Source organism: Phodopus roborovskii, unplaced genomic scaffold (genome assembly GCF_943737965.1).
Source record: "Phodopus roborovskii unplaced genomic scaffold, PHOROB, whole genome shotgun sequence".
NCBI lineage: Eukaryota > Metazoa > Chordata > Mammalia > Rodentia > Cricetidae > Phodopus > Phodopus roborovskii.
The window spans coordinates 6,247,828-6,268,070 of NW_026126578.1; the positions used below are offsets into that span (position 1 = coordinate 6,247,828).

The 20,243-nt window shown below is 44.6% G+C and overlaps 1 protein-coding gene across 2 annotated transcripts; it reads left to right on the forward strand.

The window, feature by feature from the left end:
• Positions 1 to 2,119: 2,119 nt before the first annotated feature.
• Positions 2,120 to 19,514, forward strand: Tatdn2 (TatD DNase domain containing 2). Of its 2 annotated transcripts, none has more exons than XR_007835760.1 (8): positions 2,120 to 2,251; positions 2,357 to 2,761; positions 8,130 to 8,876; positions 10,060 to 10,947; positions 15,581 to 15,708; positions 17,907 to 18,090; positions 18,272 to 18,369; positions 18,488 to 18,634. XR_007835760.1 is itself a non-coding variant. In XM_051203811.1 (8 exons), the coding sequence occupies exons 2-7, from the start codon at positions 2,363 to 2,365 to the stop codon at positions 18,626 to 18,628; spliced, it is 2,487 nt and encodes an 828-aa protein (XP_051059768.1). In that variant the 5' UTR covers positions 2,120 to 2,251; positions 2,357 to 2,362; the 3' UTR covers positions 18,629 to 18,648; positions 19,189 to 19,514. The 2 variants fall into 2 exon arrangements, 1 of the variants encoding a protein (XP_051059768.1); XM_051203811.1 differs by lacking the exon at positions 18,272 to 18,369 and adding an exon at positions 19,189 to 19,514 and having other exon boundaries at positions 18,488 to 18,648.
• The last annotated feature ends 729 nt before the right edge of the window (positions 19,515 to 20,243 follow it).

The window sequence follows — 20,243 nt, forward strand, 5'->3', positions numbered from 1 at the left end:
GGTATTTTATAATTAAGTTTGTGTGTGAGTGATTTGTTTGCAGAATGTGTTTGACTTAAGGACTCTTGCTTTAATTTTTTTGCTTGTGTGTTATGTGTGTATGTGTGTGTGTGAGTGAATGTGGTGTGTATACCACCACATGCTTGTGGAGCTCAAGAGGATGACTTCAGTTGTCAATCCTTCTTCCATAAGGTTTGTTATTTTTCTCCTTCTTACACAGGCTAGCTGGCCTACCTCTGTGTAGGAGTATATCAGTTACATATAACCTTGCTACACAGTCAGCTTTTATTCGGGTTCTGGTATCTGAACTCAAGACCTCATGGTGTGGCAAATACTTTTACCCACATAGCAGGCTTAGGATACTGTCACTCGGATGGGTTCCATCAGCAGTGCTGTCACTGTAGTGGGGATGAAGCATTTGCATAACCAGTGGATATTAAAATTGCTTTCATTTTTTACTGTTATAAATAGCTATGGCTTCTGGGATGGTTAACCTTTACTGTCAAGTTGGGTTCACAATCACCTTGAGATAGAGATGTGCTCCTGGTTTTGACTATGAGGGTGTTTACAGAGACAATTAACTAAGGACAGAGAACTTGTTCTGAGTATAGAAGGCACTATTCCAGGGGCTGGAGACCTACACTGAATAATAATAATAGCGAAAGCCAGCTGAGTGCTGAGAGCCTCATATTCCTGCCATCAAAGTTGTGAGCTTCTTGGAATGTTGGATTATACCTTAAATAGTAAGACAAACTCTTCCTCCCTGTCTTCTTTTGTTGGGCGTGGAATGTCTTAAATATTCCAGGCTGCTCTGGAATTCCTGATCTCTCCTCACACCTGGTTTATTCCGTAATGGGGATAAAAATATTTTTCTCCTTTAAGTGATCTGCTTTTGAGCCACAACCATTGCCTTTTCTGGGGATGGTAGGAGGTTTGAGACAGGGTCTCAAGTAGTTGGAGGTGACCTTGAACTCTGGATCCTCTGGACAGTGCCTCCTTAGATTATAGGTTGTCACTCCTTTTTAATTGCAGAGGTGGTCTCTGCCAAACTCACTAGACTAGATGTTTCAAACTGGCTTCCAACTAAACTGACTTCCAATTTACAGTAGCTTCCCACCCTCAGCAACCCAAATGGAATTATAGATGTGAGCCACCATGGCTGCTTCATGATCCTCCCTGGCTCTTGTTTTTAAATTTGTGGGTAGGGTCTAAGTTGTCTAAAATGACCTTGAGTTTGGCAATCTTCCTGCCTCTTCTTCCTGAGCTGGGATTGGGATTACATTCTATCCAACAGGCCTGGGTGTGTGTGTCTTCTACCCCAAATTCACTTTCTGGGTGTGAGCGTATTGTGCTTTCTAACTCCAACAGGCCTGGTGTGTGTGTGTGTGTGTCTTGTGCCTTCTAACCCCAAATTCCGTCACTTTTGGGGAGTATCGCTTGGTTTCACCGAACCACAGTTTCCTAGTTTGTAAAAATGGTGACAATGCCTGGCACGCAAGAATTCGGTACCAAGGAACCCGAGCAGTCACTTTCTTGTATTCGCTGGGGCCTATCCAAGCGGGCGCTACGCACTGCTCCCGGTCCACGTGAGAGATTCCGCCCCACGTCGCTCCCAACCAACCAGAAAGCTTCGTGAGGCGTAGGGCCACGCCCCGGAACGCCTGCCCAATAGACGCGCTCCATCTTGCGAAGAGTAACGCCCCCTCCCGTTGGTGCAATGAGCGCTGTCCCCGAAGCAGGCTCCGCCCTCGCCGCACGCCGCACGCCGGGAAGGTTCAGCGGGGCTGACGCTGAGGCTGCGGAGCAGGCGTCGGGGCGGAGGCCTTCGGTGAGGGTGCGGCGCGGCGCTGGGCCGGGTCCGCTGGGGCGGGCAGAGGTGACTTCCGGCGCGCGGCTCCGGAGGCCTGTGGTTCTCCTCAGGCCCGGGGCGGGACGGGGCGGCGGGAGCCGAGCGGCCACCCCGCCCGCGGCCCGCCCTTGGCGTCCGGGGCCCGCGGACGCGAGCAGCCCGAAGGGCGGCTGCTTCGCACGCGCTCGGACCCCGGCGAGGGGCTTCGGAAGGTTGACCACTGCGCCGCGCCGGAAGCTCCTTGGCGTCTCGGGAGCGGCGCGGTGTTGATAGCGCTCGCAGACTACGGCAGCGCTTCCGTGGGGTTCGGCGCTCGGCCCGTGGGCGCGTCGCGGAGCGCTGTGGCGTCCCTGAAACCCGCAGCACTGGCACTGGGATGGGCAGACGACGGGAACGGGAAAGGTCAGTGGGGCCGGACCCTGCCGCCGCCCTGGCGGCTTCCCGGTGGTGTGAGGTGAGCAGCCGCGGAGGCCGGTGCTGCAATCCGCGTCCCTCTGTCCCTGGCAGGTTCCCATGGCGTCGGAGCGGCGCAAGGTCAAGTACCACTGGGGCAGCACGTCGGAAGGGTGTCCCAGCAAGCGCAGCCGCCCCCGGGAGCCCGGCAATGTGGCCTCCTCCAGCCGACCAGTTCGCAGCTGTGCGTCGCGTCCTCGAGGGGCCAGCAGCCCCCAGCGTCTGAAAGCCCGGCGGGGGAACGATGTGGCCCGCAAGCCCCGGAGTTCAGCCCGCCGCCGCACCTCCTCTTCCTCTTCGGCGTCGTCTCTCTCCTCGGGCTCAGGTGCAGGCGGGGCCGCCTCCCCTGGCTTCCTGATTGCGAGCCCTCGAAGGTTCATTGCGTCCAAGGGGTCCGCTTTGCACCCCGCCCACTCCTCCGTAGAAGAAATGGCTTCTCTTCGGAAGGAAGCTTGTAAGGTAGGTGGTGGCGACATCTAGCCAACCGTAAAGTCTCTTGCACGTGGCTTGAGAGGTGGAGAGGAGAAACTTGGTGGGAGGAGACTGAAAATTAGTTCTTTTTTTGTGTAGGGCCTGGGTGGTTTTGTGTGTGTGTGGGGGGGGGATGGAGTTCAGTGTAGAGGGAGTTTTCAAGCTTGGTGGCATTTGCAACTACTGGAAAGCTTGACAATGCTTGTGGCCTGCCATCCCAGAGAGAAGGCTTGGGGGATCTCTGGAGAAGGTTGGAAGGTGGAATGTTGCTCAGGAGAGAGGGTGTAGATTTTGGTCAGTTTAAAGAATTTGTTGGAGTTGGCACATACTGGTCTTGCGGAGGACCCAAGTTCTGAGGCCAAATCAGATGGCTCACAACTGCCTCCAATTCCAGCTCCCTCTGGTCTCCGTGGCCGTCTGCATGTGCCACATACATACGAGTAAAAATAAAATTTAAAAATGTCTTTGTACTTAGAACAACTATGAATCTCAGCTAAGGAATTGGGCTCTTAGTGTGGTTTTTCACAAAAGTTGTAGATTCTGGCTTGTTGACATTTTCTTTGGTGGTTTGGTTACAAGGTTTTGTTTTTTGAGATAAGGTCTCTCTATGTAGACCAGGCTGTCCTGGAACCCACAGTTAAAGGCATAGGCCACTGCACCAGGCTTGTGGGGTTTTTTTTTGTTTTGTTTTGTTTTGTTTTGTTAGTAGTTACCTTTGGAGATTAACTCAAGTCTAGTTCCCCAGTAGGGTTTGTAAATTCTTGGAGCAGACTGAGGAGTGCTTAGAGAGATCCATTTCAGGTTTTGAGTAGATTTACTGAGGGCCTGTTTTGTGCCAGGCAGTGTTTCAGGAGTGTGGGATTCTTAACTGTAAAAGATCTCTGCTCTTCTACTGTGTAGGCTTTGTAGCTCTGGTAGTCTTAAAAAGTGGGCTGGCATTGTGTATGTAGAAGAGTATGTAGAAAAAGTCTCATTTGTGGGGAGATGCGTCTGCCCCTAGAGAAAGTAATGAAGACAGTCTGTTAAGAAAGGAGTTTTAAAACCTTTCCTGATGGCTTCTTTTTGAGATGGGCTCATTTAGTCTAGATTGAACTTCATAAGGGGCCGATGACCCTGAACTCCCAATCCTTCTGTTGGAGGTATATATTTGTGTCACTATATTTGACTTGGTGGTTTCCTAAGTCCAGCTGAGACTTGACTGTTTAACTCAGGGACCTCTTTAATTAAGCTTGTTTTCTTTTTTCTTTATTAAATTTTAATTTGTGTCATTCACGTGCTTTGGTCTTTTGTCTGTATATATGTTTGTATAAGGGTTTCAGAGTCTCAGGAACTGGAGTACAAATAGTTTTGAGCTGCCATGTGAGTGCTGGGAATTGAACCTGGGTCCTCCAGAAAAGCAGCCAGTGCTTGTAACTGCTGAGCCATCTCTCCAGCACCAAGTTTTTCTTTCTTTTCTTAAAAGATGATTTATTTTATGTGCATCGGTGTTTTGCTTGCATGTATGTCTGTGTGATGGTGTTGGAGCCACTAGAACTGGAGGTACACTGTTACGTGCTGCCATGTAGGTGCTGGGAATTGAACCCAGGACCTTTGGAAGAGCAGCTAGTGTTTATCTGCTGAGCCATTTCTCCAGGCCAAGTATTTGTTTTCTCAATTTAGACCTTATAGCCTGAGCTCTGGAGGGCAAGTGGAATTTTTTTTTTCCCAGTTCACAAATAATGGTGAATTGAAAAGTTGTTTATGGCAGAACCATACTGAATATGGCTCAGATGCAAGTCAAGTAAATAAAAGCCTTTGCCCATTCAACTTAATTTCATTACTAGTCCATCCACGTGGGTTTTGGACAGTATCAGTGTGTTAGATGACTGCTTTCAACTTCACTGACAGAGAACCCAGTGTCAGGGACAGGAATTTTCAGTCTCAGGCTATATTGCTGATTGTTGATTAATTAATTAAGGGTATGGCCTCTAATCCTAGCTTGGTTCTATCTTTCATGAAGGTCACTGGGGTCTCCTTTGATAGTTACAATCAGTACTCAAGTGTTATTATGCCAGTCATTCTTTTGGGACATGGGGCTAGTTCCTAGGGCACTGTATAGTAAGAGGATTGGGGAGATGGTCTCAAGACCTCAGAAGTGTAGGCCTCTTTGTTTAGCATATATTTGTGACCCTGTGTGTCTTGAGTCTCAGGTGTTGTGAGCTGGCATAGCTCTGAAGAGTATTGATGAAGACATTTCCCTAGGCCATCTCTGGTTGCTTAATCTGTCCTCACCAGCTCTGCCCGCCTTGACTTCAACAGGTGCACACTTAGCTTTGTTTGTCCCGCACTTTCAGGTTAGAGTTCTCAGTGTCAGGCCACAGAATGTTCAAAAGGAAAGATGTTTAAACATTTTATTTATTCCCTGCTGAGATTGGCTTAGGACCTCCATATGCTAGGTAAGTGCTCTGCTGTTGAGATACATCCACAGTTCCTGGTTAATAGGCAGTCCTAATGTCCACCTCACTTTGTTCTTTTGTTATTTCTCAAGTCTGAAAGTCTGAAGTTGATTCTTAGTTGTTTCCCCCACCCCCATCTTTCTGGTTTTTTTTTTTTTTTGGGAGACAGGGTTTCTTCTGGAATTTTCTCCATAGACCAGGCTAGCCTTGAACTCACAGAGATCCACCTGCCTCTGCCTCCCAAGTGCTGGGATTAAAGGTGTGCACTACTATTTATCCCCCCAGTTGAGTTTGGCTTTGAACTTCTAATCCTCCTGTCTATACTTCCTGAGTGCTGGAATTACAGGGGTGTGCCCACCATACCTGCCATCTTTTTTTTTTTTTTTTTTTTTTTTCTTCTTCTTCTTCTTCCACAGTTGTTTCTTTTTAAAAATAACAAAATAATGTTTATTGGGCTTGGAGAGACAGTTGAGTGGTTAAGAGTACTTACTGCTCTTCAGGTGACACAGGTTCAGTTTTCATCACCCACATGATAGCTAACATCTGTCTGTAACTCCAGTTCCAGGGAATCTAATTCCCTCTTCTGGTCTCCATATAAAGTGGCATGCAGACATACATGCAGGCAAAACACCATGCTCATTATATAAATCTTTTTAAAACAGTCATTAAAATGTTAATTTTGTATGTATGGGGGGCATTCATGTGGTGATCTGAAGATAACTTTTGGAAGTGGTTCTCTGCCTACCAAGTAGGTCCTCAGTATCAAATTCAAGTTGTTAGGCTTGACAGTAGGTAATCCAGTTTACTGGTTCCACCCTAGGCTAGCTAGCCAACAAACAAGAATCCACTTTTCTTTACTCACCTTTTAACATGAAACCATCTCTGCTGCCCCAGGAAGGTTATTTGTAACATTTATTAGCTTTTTCTTTTTACTTGGTCAGGGATGGAACATGGACCTTAATACAAGTGCTCTACCAATAATCTCACACCCACCCCATCCAGCTTGCTACTCTTTGCAGTGTTCTTAATAAACCCCTACTTTTTTGTTTTTTGATTTTTTTTTTTTTTTTTTTTTTTTTTTTTTTTTGAGACAGGGTTTCTCTTTGTAGCAGCCCTAGCTGTCCTAGAACTCACTCTGTAGGCCAGGCTGGCCTTGAATTTACAGAGATCAACATGCCTCTTCCTAGTGCTGGGATTAAAAGGCATGTGTCACCACCACCCAGCAATAAACCCTTTTTCCCCATTTTATTTGTTTGTGTCCATCCAACAGTTTGAATGGTGTTAGAATATAACTTTCAGCAGTGTTTCTCCCACTGTGGAATTGAGCTCAGGTTGTAAGGCTTCACAGCAAGTGTTTTTGCCTGTTGAGTTATCTTTCTTGTTCAGTAAACTTTTTTTTAATTTTTTTGCAGAATAACTGTAGTGGCGTTCACATTTTTGGGCCTATGACTTTCACAGCCACTGGCTTTTGACCAGTTTTGCAGTACTGGATGTGAATTATCTTCATTTGAGCTGGTTTTAACTCCAATCAGAAATTGGTTAGCTATTCTTTTAATGGTAATAACTCTGGTACACTAGTGGATACATTTTATTTGACAGGAGTGTGCACCCCAAGGGTCCATAGCATACTAAGACCATTGATGACAATTCTCTCCCAACAGTATGAGTATCCCCTTCTGGCATTATGAAAGCTAGCCAGCAGGGAGAAAACTTCTAGCTTCATTTTTCTATGTCATGCAACCAGAGCATGTGGTGGTTATGCAATATGGACTTCCTTTTTCTGAGTTTATTAAATTGCATTTGTTATGTGTATGTCTGTGAGGAAGTCAAGGAACAACTTACAGGAATTGGGTACTCTTCTTCCATGTGGGTACTGGGAATTGGACTAAGGTCATTAGGCATAGTGGAAAGTGACTTTATGTTGGTGAATCATCTCACTTGTTGTGTTTTTTATTTTTATTTTAGGACACCAATTTTTAATATATAACTCAGACTTATCTGGAACTCCATATGTAGCTCAGACTGACTCACATTCATTGTGATCCTCCTACCTTAGGCAAGTGCTGTGATTATAGATGTGTGCCACTATATCTGGCCTGAATGAGTATATTTACTTTGAGAGGACCTTAATATAAATGTTTAAGCTGCAGTGGCTGTAGAATGCCCTAGGATCACATATGTTGTGCTTTACAATTGGGGAGGTTTGATGTTTCTTTGCATTTTTGAGGGCTCTAGTTTTCTCTCATGCTGGACTAAGAGTGAACCTCAGTGTTAATACAAACTAATAGTCTAGCTTATCCGCTGTGGACTCTTGGAGTGAGTGGATACAGAATAAGAAAATGGAGCTGAGATACTACCTTTGTTTCAGGAGGTGTGGGATGGCTTGATGTATCCTTTGTCATCTTTGGGAGAATATCCTCCTAACAGCAGGGCTACAGTTTGGGGAAAGAGTTAATGGAAGACTGGAAGGAAGATTAGTCCCTTGGGGCAGAACTTAAATACTTAGGTACCTTGGGCCAGCCTTCCCCCTTGCTGGGATCTTAGGTTTCCTGATTTTTGTAGTGGACTGGGCTAGTTCCAGTGGGAAAACATTGATTTGTTATTTTAGCTATTGTGAAGTGTGTTATTGCATCCTATCTTTCAGTATATAGTGCAGCTATACTGTTATGTTCCCTGTCCACTGAGGGAAGACGAGGCCATGATGCACTTTAGAAGTGAATTTTAAATAAATGACTAAAGCATTACTATATTAGCTTTCCACAGTGGAATAGGGAAAAACTACTGTCTGGGCAAATCTTATCTTTGTCTCATTCACTTTCCCTTGGGCTGATGGAGCTACTAGTGACTTGTCATTGGCTAAGTGCTGCAGATATGAAATTGTTCTTAGAACAAATCTTTGAAAGTTTCTTTTTAAATTCCAGGTTGATTCTAAAGATAGTTCTTGTCACTCTATGAACTCTGAATTTGCAACTGAAGCTGAGGGTCAGAGTGATGCTATGGAGGAACCCAGCAAGTTCCAGAAAAGGAAGAAGGACAGGCTTCGAGACCAAGGTTCAACAATGATCTACCTAAAGGCCATCCAGGGCATCCTGGGGAAGTCAATGCCCAGGAGGAAGGGAGAGACTGCCACCACTCGGGTGAAGACAAGCTTGGGAGAATATCCAAGCAGGGAAGGGCCAACCAGGAATGTGGAAGGATCATCCAGGATCAGGGAAGGACTCTCGGTCAGGAGTGGGGAAGGACTGGCCAGTAGCAATGAAGGACCTGCCAGGAGTATTGAAGGACTGGCCAGGAGTGTGGAAGAACCAGCCAGGAGTATTGAAAGACTGGCCAGGAGTGTGGAAGAACCAGCCAGGAGTATTGAAAGACTGGCCAGGAGTGTGGAAGGACCAGCCAGGAGCCGGGAAGAAGTGGTTAAGAGTGTTGAAGGACCAGCTGGAAAGGTTACAGTCACTGTACCTCAGAAGAAAGAGTCACCTACAAAGGTCAGGGTGAGGAAAGAGGAGTCTATGCTAGACAGGAGTAGCTTCTGTAATAGAAGAGTGATTATAGAGTCTGTGAAGAAAACTAATGAGGAGCTGCTTGGTGATCAAAGGACAGTCATTGACAAACCTTCTCCAGCCCTAGAATTTTTTGATAACTCTGATTCTCATGCAGATACTCAAAAGGTAAATGAGCACAAACCAATCATCTGGTTTTTGAATTCTCTTGATTATGTATATTTGGCTTTAGTCTTTCTGATTTGATCTTGAGTGATAGAGATACTGTTCTTGGTAGCATCTCCCCTCCTGATCTGTGTCCACCACTATTCTGAGCATCAAATTTAGGACTCTAGGCATACGAGGCAAGTTTTACCTCTAATCTTAACTCCTAGCTCCCAGAAGATAGTAATTAAAAGCAATACTTGATTTAACATGGACTCCAGGAAATTAATGCCTCTCTTCCATCATTTCTTTCAGTTATTAATAAATTTTGATTGGCTTTTTAAAAAATAATTCTATTAAATGTGATAGGGTGTAGTTAGGTATACACTAAAAAAAGACCAGCACGATAGTAGCTTAAAGCAGAATTTTGGCTTAATAAGGATCGGCTCTTGGTACATTCTGTTTTGATGTTCTGCCCTGCTAAATATAGTATCTATCTTGTAGCCTAAGGTGGGGGCGCTGATAGAATTGAGTGTGTTATACATAGACATTGGCCAGTAGAAAGCTAATGAGAGAAAAGGAAATATACTTTCTTTTTCTTGAGAACTTGATTAAAACATTTTACATGTTGAATTTTTTCACACCTATTTAGAAGCACCTGGAAACCCAGTTAAAATCTAGCTTCAAGAGAGTATGAGAAATTCTGCCTTGAGCTCCATATCTCAAACATCAGGTTCCACACTTACTGTGGTTTAATAAGGCTCAGGAAAAATAGGCTGAATAGAAGTTTATTCAGGGAGCAATAACTTACAATGGAGACAGGTGAACACCAGCAGTTTCCTCTGGATGCTCTCTCTCCCTGTCCAGCAAGCAAGAGAGAGCTCTGGGGCCCTTTCCCCAGACCTAGTTCCCCCAGGTCACATCCGCCCCTGTCTCCATCCCCCAATGGGCGTGGTCAGTGCCAAGTGCCAAAGGTGCAGACAAAGTGAATATCTCACTACACACACTGAAGTCTTTATCTGAATCTAATTGCATTGCAAAGGTCTTGCTTCTAAATCACATAGTTATATTAATACCCTTGGTATATCCTCAGAGTGGGATTAAGGCCTGTGTGAATTCTGGAGGGGAGAGACCATTCTGGAACCATAGCACTGAATGAGAGGGGTTTCCCATAGGAGGGCTAACATGTTGCTTTTCTTCTCTGCAGCACACAGAGAGAGAAGTGGTGATTGAGCATCCCTCTTCAGGGAGTGACTGGTCAGATGTGGATGAGCTGGCCACTGTGAGGTTCTCCCAAGAGGAGCCTGTCTTGCTGAAACACTCAGCAGTTCCAGAATCTTCTTCCTTTCCCACTGACTATGTTATGTACCCTCCTCATCTATATAGTAGTCCATGGTGTGACTATGCCAGCTACTGGACTAGTAGCCATAAGACTCCTGGTTATCCATTGGTGGGATCTAGCAGCCGTGACTCAACACAGGCTGGGAAGAGCAGCCAGGACCCTTTGAGTGTTCATTCCTCTAAGTCCACAGTGAATACCCAGAGCATCTCCAAAGACCTGGACATTGCCCAGGAAGGTGGGTCCCAGAATTCCCATTCACTTCAGTTCTCCAGAAGCACAGAGGAGAAAGAGGAAGTAAAGGGAAAAAGGACATTCCGAGAGGAGACACCACCTCGACACACCAGAGAACATACATCCAGCTCCTTGCCAAGGAGTCACCGGGAGATGAGCCTGGAGGAAGGCTTTATCGATACCCACTGTCACCTGGACATGCTTTACTCCAAGCTTTCTTTCAAAGGGACCTTTACAAAGTTTAGAAAAATTTATAGCACTTCCTTCCCTAAGGAGTTTCAGGGCTGCATATCTGACTTCTGTGATCCAAGGACACTGACTGATGGCCTATGGGAGGAACTCCTTAAAGAAGATCTGGTTTGGGGGGCCTTTGGCTGTCACCCTCATTTTGCACGATACTATAATGAGAACCAAGAAAGAAAGCTTTTGCATGCCTTACGGCACCCCAAGGCTGTAGCATTTGGAGAGATGGGCCTGGACTACTCTCATAAGTGTACCACACCAGTTCCTGAACAGCACCAGGTACTGACCCTAGTCTGCTTTCCCTAGTACATTTCCTTAGTGGTTGAACCTCCCAGTAAGGGCTATTCTGCATTTAGAGCTCCTTGAATGCCATTCTTCAAATGTTTTTTTTTTTTTTTTTTTTTTTTTTTTTATATGTTTTGGAGACAAGGTTTCTCTGTATAGCCCTGGGTGTCTTCGAACCGTAGACTAGGCTGGCCTAAGATCCACTTGCCTCTTCCTCCCAAGTGCTGTGATAAAGTGGCCTTTTTTGCCACTGTGTCAAACTGGCCTTGAAATCATTATCCTTTTGCCTCAGCCTCCCCAGTGCTAGGATTATAAACCCTTGTCACCATGCCCAGTTTTTGGGGTTTTTTTTTCCTTTCTTTTTTTGAAGATTTATTTATGTATACAGTATCTGCATGTATGCCTACAGGTCAGAAGAGGGTGCCAAATTTTATTATAGATGGTTGTGAGCCTGAGCCATGTGGATGCTGGGAATTGAACTCAGGACCTCTGGAAGAATAGCCAATCCTCTTAACCGCTGAGCCATCTCTCCAGCCCAGGGCTTTTTGTTTTTGTTCTTTTACTTGGATTTGGAATTGGCATTGTTGATTAAATCCCAAATGCCGAGATGGTGCTTTGCCACAGAGACACACTCAATAGCAATTTATTTGTCTCCTTTTGTAATCCTAGATTACATGCTATGCTATGTAGACCAGGCCAGCGTGGAACTCCGAGATTTCTTGCCTCCACTTCCTGAGTGATAATGATTAAGGCATGTGCCAACAAATCTGACTTTTTGGTTTTTGGGAACAGGGTTTCCCTGTGTAGAACTCATTCTTATAGACCAGGCTGGCCTCAGACTGTCAGAGATCCACATGACTCTGCTTTATGAGTGCTAGGATTAAAGGTGTGTGCCATCACGCATGGCTACATCTGATTTCTTCAGCACTTTTATAAAAGTAAAATGGTGATGAGGCATTTTGAGACTTTTTAAAAATTTTATTTGTATGTGTGTGTTTATGTGCATGCACATTGTCTTGGTGAGTGGAGGTCAGAGGAGTTAGTTTTCTATTGTGGGTCCTGGGGATTGAACTCATTTGTTAGGTTTGGTAGCAAGTACCTTTATCTGCTAGTTATCTTCCTGACCTTTATTGAAATAACTTTTTAAAGATCCATTTAAATTTTAATGATGTATATGTATCCATCTATAGGTGTATACATGAATGCAGTGCTTGTGAAGGCCCAAAGAGTTTAGAGCCCCTGGTGGAGTTCTAGGTCTTTGTGAGCTGCTTGACATGGTTTCTGGGAAATGAACTCAGGTCTTCAGGAAGAACAGGACATACATGCTGAGTCATCTCTCCAGCTGCCTGTTTTCAAACTACTACTACTACTTGGTTTTTCTGAGACAGGGATTCTCTGTGTAGCCTTGGCTATCCTGGAAGTCTATAGACCAGGCTGGCCTTGGACCTAGAGATCTACTTGCCTCTGCTTCCCAGGTTCTACCATCCTCTTGAGGGTTTCTATTGCTGTGATAAACAGAGACCAAAAGGAAGCCAAGATTTGGAGCCTGGAAGCAGGAACTGAAGCAGAGGCCATTGAGGAATGCTGCAGATTGGTGTGCTCATCCTTCTTTCTTATATACCCTAGGACTGTCAGCTTAGGGGGTAGTGTTACCCACAGTGGTCTCCTCAAATTAACCATCACTCAAGGAAATAATCCACAGGCCAGTATGGTGGGGGCATTTTCTCAAGGTTTACTCTTTGCAAATGACTCCAGCTTCTGGCAGATTGATAAAACTGAACAGGATAGTCCCTGTGTCACAGGTTATGTGTGCCAGGGCAAGAGGAGCAGTTCAAGGAGCTTATCCTTGCAGTGACACACAGTTGTACAGCTGAAGTTTACTGGATGCTTGGTGCCAGGAACCGTGCTTGACAGTATCTAAGTCCTTTGTTAGAGTATGAGAGGCTCAGATCACATCTGTAGTCCTAGAGTCACTCAAGCTGAACTTAGCTAGTGTTCTTGTAGCTGTCACTTGTTTTGGTGAGATGAGACTCAAATGAAAAATAATGAATAAGGAAATAGATTGTTGACTGGAGAAGGGCAGAACACACACCTGAAAGTGAAGCACTTATCACCTTAGATGTTTCTGTCAATATGGAGGATGCTAAGCTGGAGAGGGGAAGCAAGTGGATTCTGTATTTTTTTTCCATAAAGCTTAAATTAGACACCAGGTAATGTGAATAGTGATTAACAAGCAACCTGTTTGTACTGGCCTGAAAGTTTTACTTGGAGAGGAAGAACCACCCAGAGAAGGATTGGGTCAGGCAGTATTGGGAGGAGTCATACCTGAGTGAGTACTTGAGCACTTAGCATTGGCTATGCTTGGACTCTGGGTTTGATTCACAGTACACACAAGAGGTGTAGCTGGAGGGAGGGGGACAGTGAAGCTTAGTTTTGTTACTTGATACTTATATCCTGAAAGATTGAGAAAATAGAGGGGAAAAAAGTGAGGAAAATGGGTCGAGTAGTTAATAAGTCTTTCCTTGTTTTTATCTGTGTGATCAGGGATTTAACTACTTATGTTCCAAGGATTAGGCCCTAGATATTTCCTGAATTCATTGCACAGATCAATCATTAAGATCATTATTCTTTGAATGAAAAGCCAAGGAGAATGGAGTCTGTCCCCACCCACCTTTTTGAACCCTGGGTATCTATGCCTCTATTTGTGTTCATCTGGAATTAATTGTTGAGTTAATAAAGATGCAAGAAAGGCTTGGTTTCCCTAGGAGAGCAGGGTTAAATCCAAAATCCCTGTTAATGACTTGTCAGCTGAGGACCAAAGCATAGATAATAAGGAGAAAATGCTGGGTGAATAACACAGGTATACATCCTTTATTGTTGTTCCCTTGGACCCTGCATGCTAGGATTTTTTTCCTTTTACTGTTTTTTGTTTTTATAATTTGTATGTATGTGTCCAGCTATTGTATATTTAATGTTAGGTCTCTTGGTAAGTTGCAAGAGACAATTGGTGGCTTGTCTTAAAATTACCTGTCAAAGAATCAAGAAAATATATGTTGTGTAGGTAGGTGGTCCCACCCTCCTCATGCAGGAGATAGAATTTAGGGCCTTGGGAGATGTGCTACAACAACTTTAAAATTGTGCTTTGCAACAATTTTAAGAAAAGAAAATAGGGAGTTGGGCGTTGGTGGTGCATGCCTTTAGTCCCAGCAGTCGTGAGGCAGAGTTCGAGGCCAACCTGCTCTATAGAGCAAGTTCCAGAGTAGGCTCCAAAGCAATACATAGAAACCCTGTCTCCAAAAAAAACAAAAAACAAAAAAAAAAAAAAAAAAAAAACAAAAAAAAAAAAAAAAAAAAAAAAAAAAGAAAAAAAGAACAGAAAAAAGGGGCATGAGATAGCTGAGTGGGTAAGATTTGCTATGCAAGTGCAAGCATGAGACCTCAGTTCGGATTCCAGCATCAATGTAAAAATCATTTGATTTGTGTCTGGTTGTGATCATGTGCTTAATTAACACTTAAGGTTGCCAGTGGTTAAAGGCACATGTCATAAAGCCTGATGACCTGAGTTTTATCTTCTGGACCCACTTGGTGGAAGGAGAGTTGTCTTCTGATCTGCCCTCACCTTAAGTGAATAATAAAGGTGTGCTGGGTGTCGGTGGCCCATGTCTTTAGTCCCAGCAGTCGTGAGGCAGAGGCACTTGGATCTCTGAGTTCTAGGCCAGCCTGGTCTACAGAGCGAGTTCCAGGACAGCCTCCAAAGCTCCACAGAGAAACCCTGTCTAGAGACCAAAAAAAAAAAAAAAAGGAATAATAAAGGTGTAGTAATTTTTTAAAAAAGTTAAAAGCTGTATCAGAATTTATAGTGCCCTGTTTTGAGATTATTTTGCACATACTTTAGACATGTAAATGCCATTCCTAAGTAGATATTACCAAAAGTGTATTGTTACTGATATTGAAGATACAAACATGAGCTATGCTGCATAGCTAAAATAATTGTTTATGGAAGTGTCGTGTGTCAGGTGAGGCGATTTGCTGGTATTATTTATTCTAAACTTGGCCATGGTAGAGGAAAGAGAGATTTAACTCTACTTGTTTGCTTACATTATTAACTGTGGATTTTACCAGTTCTACAGAATGAAGTGGATCCACAGGTACTTACTTAGAAAGACATTCAGGAATTGCGAACCCTAAGACTTAGGCATTTTGTTGGTGGTGTGAGTGAGTGTACAACTCTTGCATAGGGAAAGGTCTAGAGGTTGGTTAACGTCTTCAAAGTAGAAGTGTGAGGTATTGTGCTTGCTGAAGTACAGCAAATTGGAATTACACATACTTAATCTCTGCTCCTGCACCCTTATACATTGCTAGCTGCTCAGGGAAGTGAATTGTGGGAGTATCTCTAGTTCTGGGTTACTGCCTTCTAAGCTGGCCATAGTACCTGCCCAGGAAAACCAGTGAGGATTGCAAGTTGTTTAGCAGCACAAGAGCTTTGAGGATTTGGCAGTGTAGGAAAGTACCAGTAGATGGTACCTTTGTGTATAATTTTATTGTATAGTTTAGAAGCAAAAAATTAGAGACAGAAGTACCAGACTTAAGTCCACTAATCAGATGCTGTCACTTTGCTTTCTCTCAGGTGTTTGAGAGGCAGCTGCAGCTGGCTGTGTCTCTGAAGAAGCCCTTGGTCATCCACTGCCGTGAAGCTGATGAAGATCTGTTGGACATCATGAAAAAATTTGTGCCCTCTGACTACAAGATCCATAGGTTAGGCGCTGCAGCTTCAGTGGGCACATGGGCACTCCTACACTAACTGCAGATGAAACTCAAGGAAAGCAATCATGCTATTTGGGTGTTTTTTTGTTTTTTTTTTTAAAGGCCTTTTGTAGTTTTTTAAAGTAACTTAATTTTTTTTTTTTTTTTTTTTAAAGATTTCTATACATGAGTACTTTATTTTTTTGTTTTGTTTTTCCAGATAGGGTTTCTCTGTGTACCAGGCCTGGCTGTTCTGGAACTCATTTTATAGACCAGGTTGGCCTCGAACTCACAGTGGTCAATCTGCCTTAGCCTCCCAAGTGCCACCACTGCCAGGCTTAATTTTGTTTTTTCAAGACAGTTTTTCTGTATTGCTTTAGAGCCTGTCCTGGAACTCTCTCTGTAGACCAGGCTGACTTCGAACTCATAGAAATCTGTCTGTCTTTGCCTCTCAAGACCTGGGATTGAAGGTGTGTGCCACCTTCCCCCAGCATGAGTACTTCATTTATATAATTTCTACCTCTTCTACCATATTACATTTAAGAAAATGTAATTTGGGAGTTTTGAGACAGGATTTTGAAAGCCTGGTGTAGTCTAGAATTCATGGATATCCCCTTGCTTCAACCAGAGTTCTGGGGTTACAACGTATGCCGCCACATCTGACTTCCTATGTGTTTTTAAGTATCTATTCAAGAGAATTAAACATTAAGTCATGGAACTTCTGATACTAGACGAGTCTTTGCTTATACAGCTATGACTTTTCAACAGCTTTAAGTTAATATCCTTTAATCACAAATGAGGTAGAAGGGGCTTCCTGGTCAAAAATGTCAGAGAGGCTGCTTAGGGTACAGTAGCTCAGCATACAGAGACCCTTCCAAAGTTTCAGAAAATGTACTTCTTATACTTCTTTTCCTTACTTGAACTTGAAAGCTTTTTTTTCTGTTTGTTTTGTGATAGGGTTTCACTTTAGCCTAGGCCAGACTTCAGATATACAGAGAAGGATTACCTTGAATTCCTGATCCTCTTGCCTTGACCCCCTCTTCTGGGATTATAGGTATGCATCACCATACCTGACTGAAAACTCCTTTTATCCCAGGTATTACTAAAGGATCAGGTTGTGTTTTACCTCAGTGGCAACCGCAGTGTTAGTCTAGAAAACTCTCTTGTATTCCTACATTGCATGTACCAAGCATGGCCCACCTCTGGAGATGCCATGGAGGCTGTAGAAGCTAGACAAAGGCTGGTGGCATCAGTATGTAGAGTGCGGGACAGAGATGTGACATGAATATAGAGGGAGCCCAGGTATGGGCTTTTTAGTCTGACTAGTGGTGGTCAGAAATTGATGCCTGAGTGAGCTGTTTTGCTGGGCAGAAGGGATGAATAGAATTTGGGGAGGCTGGAAGTGAATCTAGGTCTTGTCAGATGGCAGAAGGGAGTGGGCTTTCAGTCACTGTGCTGCTATCAACTGGCTGAGGTACAGTGAGAAATGGTTGCTTGGGTTTTGGGGGCTTTGACAATGGCTGTCTTTAAATGTACAGCTGGATTAAAGCTCAGTCAGTTTGATGGGGGAGTTGTGGCTACAGGAAGTCCAGAGTTCCAGATGAGTTAACAGTATTTGTTGCCCAAGAACATGAACTGTTGACACATTTAAGAAGAAAATTCTTAATTTCAGTATTTAAAAAGCAGAGGCAAATGAATCTCTGTGAGTTCCAGGCCAGCCAGGTCTACACAGTTAGTTCCAGGACAACCAGGGCTATGTAGAGAGACCCTGTCTCAATGAATTGGGGTGGTGGTGGGGGAGATTTTTTTCCCCATTTGCCATGATTTTCATTTGGCAATTTCCTTCTAGTGATCTGACAGCACAGTCATGATTTTTCCATGCTGTAGTTGTAACCTTAGGAAGGCTGGTCTATATTTCTTCTGTCTCTTCGCCCACACTTCTCCAGCCTGTGCCATGGCTGTAGTTGTGTCAGTTGGCTGCCTAGATTGTGGGATGGAGGTGGGATGGCTGGTGGTGCTATGTATCTGAACCTCATACCAGCTTGTTTGTCTGTGTTTGTACTGGCTCCTTTCTCAGCTTGCTCTGGAGAAAAGCTGCTTGATGCAAGCTTTTCTCTTCTAGGGTCCACTAATGGGTGCTACAGGCCTGGAGGCAGTTAGGGGCTGCTGCTGAGGCCTGGGAGCAAGCCCTGAACCATACTTTCCTACAGGCATTGCTTCACTGGCAGCTACTCAGTCATTGAGCCTTTGTTGAAGTACTTCCCTAACATGTCGGTGGGCTTCACAGCAGTACTGACCTACTCCTCCGCCTGGGAGGCCCGGGATGCCCTTAGACAGATCCCATTGGAGAGGATCATTGTGGAAACAGACGCACCCTACTTCCTCCCTCGCCAGGTAGGACTGTCTTCAGACCGAGTTGAGAGGCACTGAGGCGAGTTGGTGGGAGGCTGGCTGGGCCCAAGTCCTAGTGACCTCCTGGTTGCATCCCGTGCGGTATAGGTGTCTCCCTGTTGTTATTCTGTAGAACCAAAAGTCCTGGGGGCTGAGAAGCTGAAGGGTAACCACTCTCTTCCAGGCAGTGCAAAGCCCTACCCTGTAGAGGGTAGTCCATGGAAGCGTGGGACCCCGCTCACCCAGAGCCCCCCATGACTAGGACTCTCCCTGCACCTGCAGGTAAAGGGGTCTCTACAGGGCAGCCCCAAAGAGGTCCTTGCTGGACATGGGATGGGGGACACTCTGTATGACATGTTCAGAAGGCACAGCGATGATGTGAATGCTTACTGTCTTCCAGGTGCCAAGAAGTCTTTGCCAGTACGCCCATCCAGGCCTGGCTTTGCACACAGTTCGAGAGATTGCCAGGGTCAAAGAGGAGTCACTATCCCGTACTCTGGCGGTCCTCCGAGAGAATACCAGTCGCCTCTACAGTCTTTGAGCAGGGATCTTCTGTCAAAGGTCATAAGAGCCACATGTTTCTTAGCAGTCAGCCATGGGAGTCTTTGGCTGGTTTTTTTCACTGTTTTGGTGTAAACTATTAACTGGCATATCCAGCCTGTAGCCTGCAGCCAACGGAAGTTACCAATACAGTTGAATGCAAGTCCATAAACTTATTTTAACTTTGAGGTTTACATATTTTGTAATTAGATTGCTTGCTCCTTACATGTGAACTTCTAGATGACTTGTTATTTTATAGTGTTAAAGATTGAACATACCTGGTAGAGAAAGTAAATTAAAGGCCAGTAAGTGGCTCAGTGGGTAAAGGCAATTACTGTACAAGCCTGGTAAACTGATGAGCCTTAGAACCTGAATAAAGGTGAAAGAACCAACTCCATAGAGTTGTCTTCTAACCTTGATGCTTGCTGTGGCATGCATGCTTCCTCAATCATGAATATTCACAATAATAATTTTTTTAAAAAAGAATGTAAGTTTAGGGTTGATATTAAGCCTGGTTTGTTGAGCTTGAACTTGAAACCTTTTCTTTTTTAAACCCTCTAGGAAGACCAGTGGCCTGATAGCTTAGGATGGGCTCCATCTGCTTGTGTCCAAGGTGAAAGATGTGTTGGAGAGCCTGTCAAAACTCAGCTAACCAGGATGTTACCCTTGGAACCTAATCACAAGGCTTCGTGTGCTGTTTGGTGGATGGGTACTGTGGAATGGGTTAGGGAGAGGGGTAGTTTTGCCTGCTGGCCATACAACTCCAGGGTAATCAGTGAACAAAAACGTTTGTGACATATGAGTATAATGAATTAGCCAGCCTGGATACCGGCCCAATGGCCTGTGTTTCCCAGCAATCTAAATAAAGTCACTTCTTTGTCTTAGCACATGTGGTTGTGTAATCTGGTCCCTGCTGCTCTGTTGTGAAAGGAGCTTCCTCGAAGTAGTCTTCCAGGCATTCTCTCCATGGTTGCCACTAATTCTGTGTCTGAGGTGCTGGTCTTTATGATCCCGCTGCTTTGTAATGATGTGCCCTGTGAGGACTAAAGGAAGAGAAGAGGCCTTCCTGTGATAGCTGAACCCCAGAGGATATAAAGGGTCCTCCTTCAGTAAAGCCTCCTTTGGCAGGTAGCTGAGCATCTGGGTCCCTTTTTGTATCATCTCATAAAACAGTATTTTCCTCCTTTTACACTTCTCAGTCTCTCTGTTTCCGTTCCTCATCCCCTCCGAACCCCATGCTGCCATTCCATCCCCAGAGCCTACTAGGGGGTTTGGCCATGTTGGATTGCTAGTGCTGAGTAAGCAGCCTAGAATCTAGGTGAAATTATTCTCTCTTGGCTGCTTTCTGTGTCCTGTTTGTATTTTAGGAGCCTTCATTTGAGCAGTGTGTGATCTAAATTGGTGGCTTTGTTCTAGTCTCTGTGATTCCTTGTTGAGTTTCTTCAGGCCCTGGAGGTGGTGCTGACCCTATTCTTGGTCCAGAAGGATTAAGTTGTATAGCTCAGCACTTAACAGTGGGTTCTTCTAGGAGACTTTTTTGTCTTTATAAAGTGCTCTTGAACCTTGTGAGGTAAAATAGGTGATGTGATTATTGCCTGTCTGGTCTTTCCACCTAA

Coding starts and splice junctions, on each gene's coding strand:
- Tatdn2 (XM_051203811.1), top strand. CDS start 2,363: ATGGCGTCGGAGCGGCGCAAGGTCAAGTACCACTGGGGCAGCACGTCG. Junction 2,762..8,129: donor TTCGGAAGGAAGCTTGTAAG/GTAGGTGGTGGC, acceptor TTTAAATTCCAG/GTTGATTCTAAAGATAGTTC. Junction 8,877..10,059: donor CTCATGCAGATACTCAAAAG/GTAAATGAGCAC, acceptor TCTTCTCTGCAG/CACACAGAGAGAGAAGTGGT.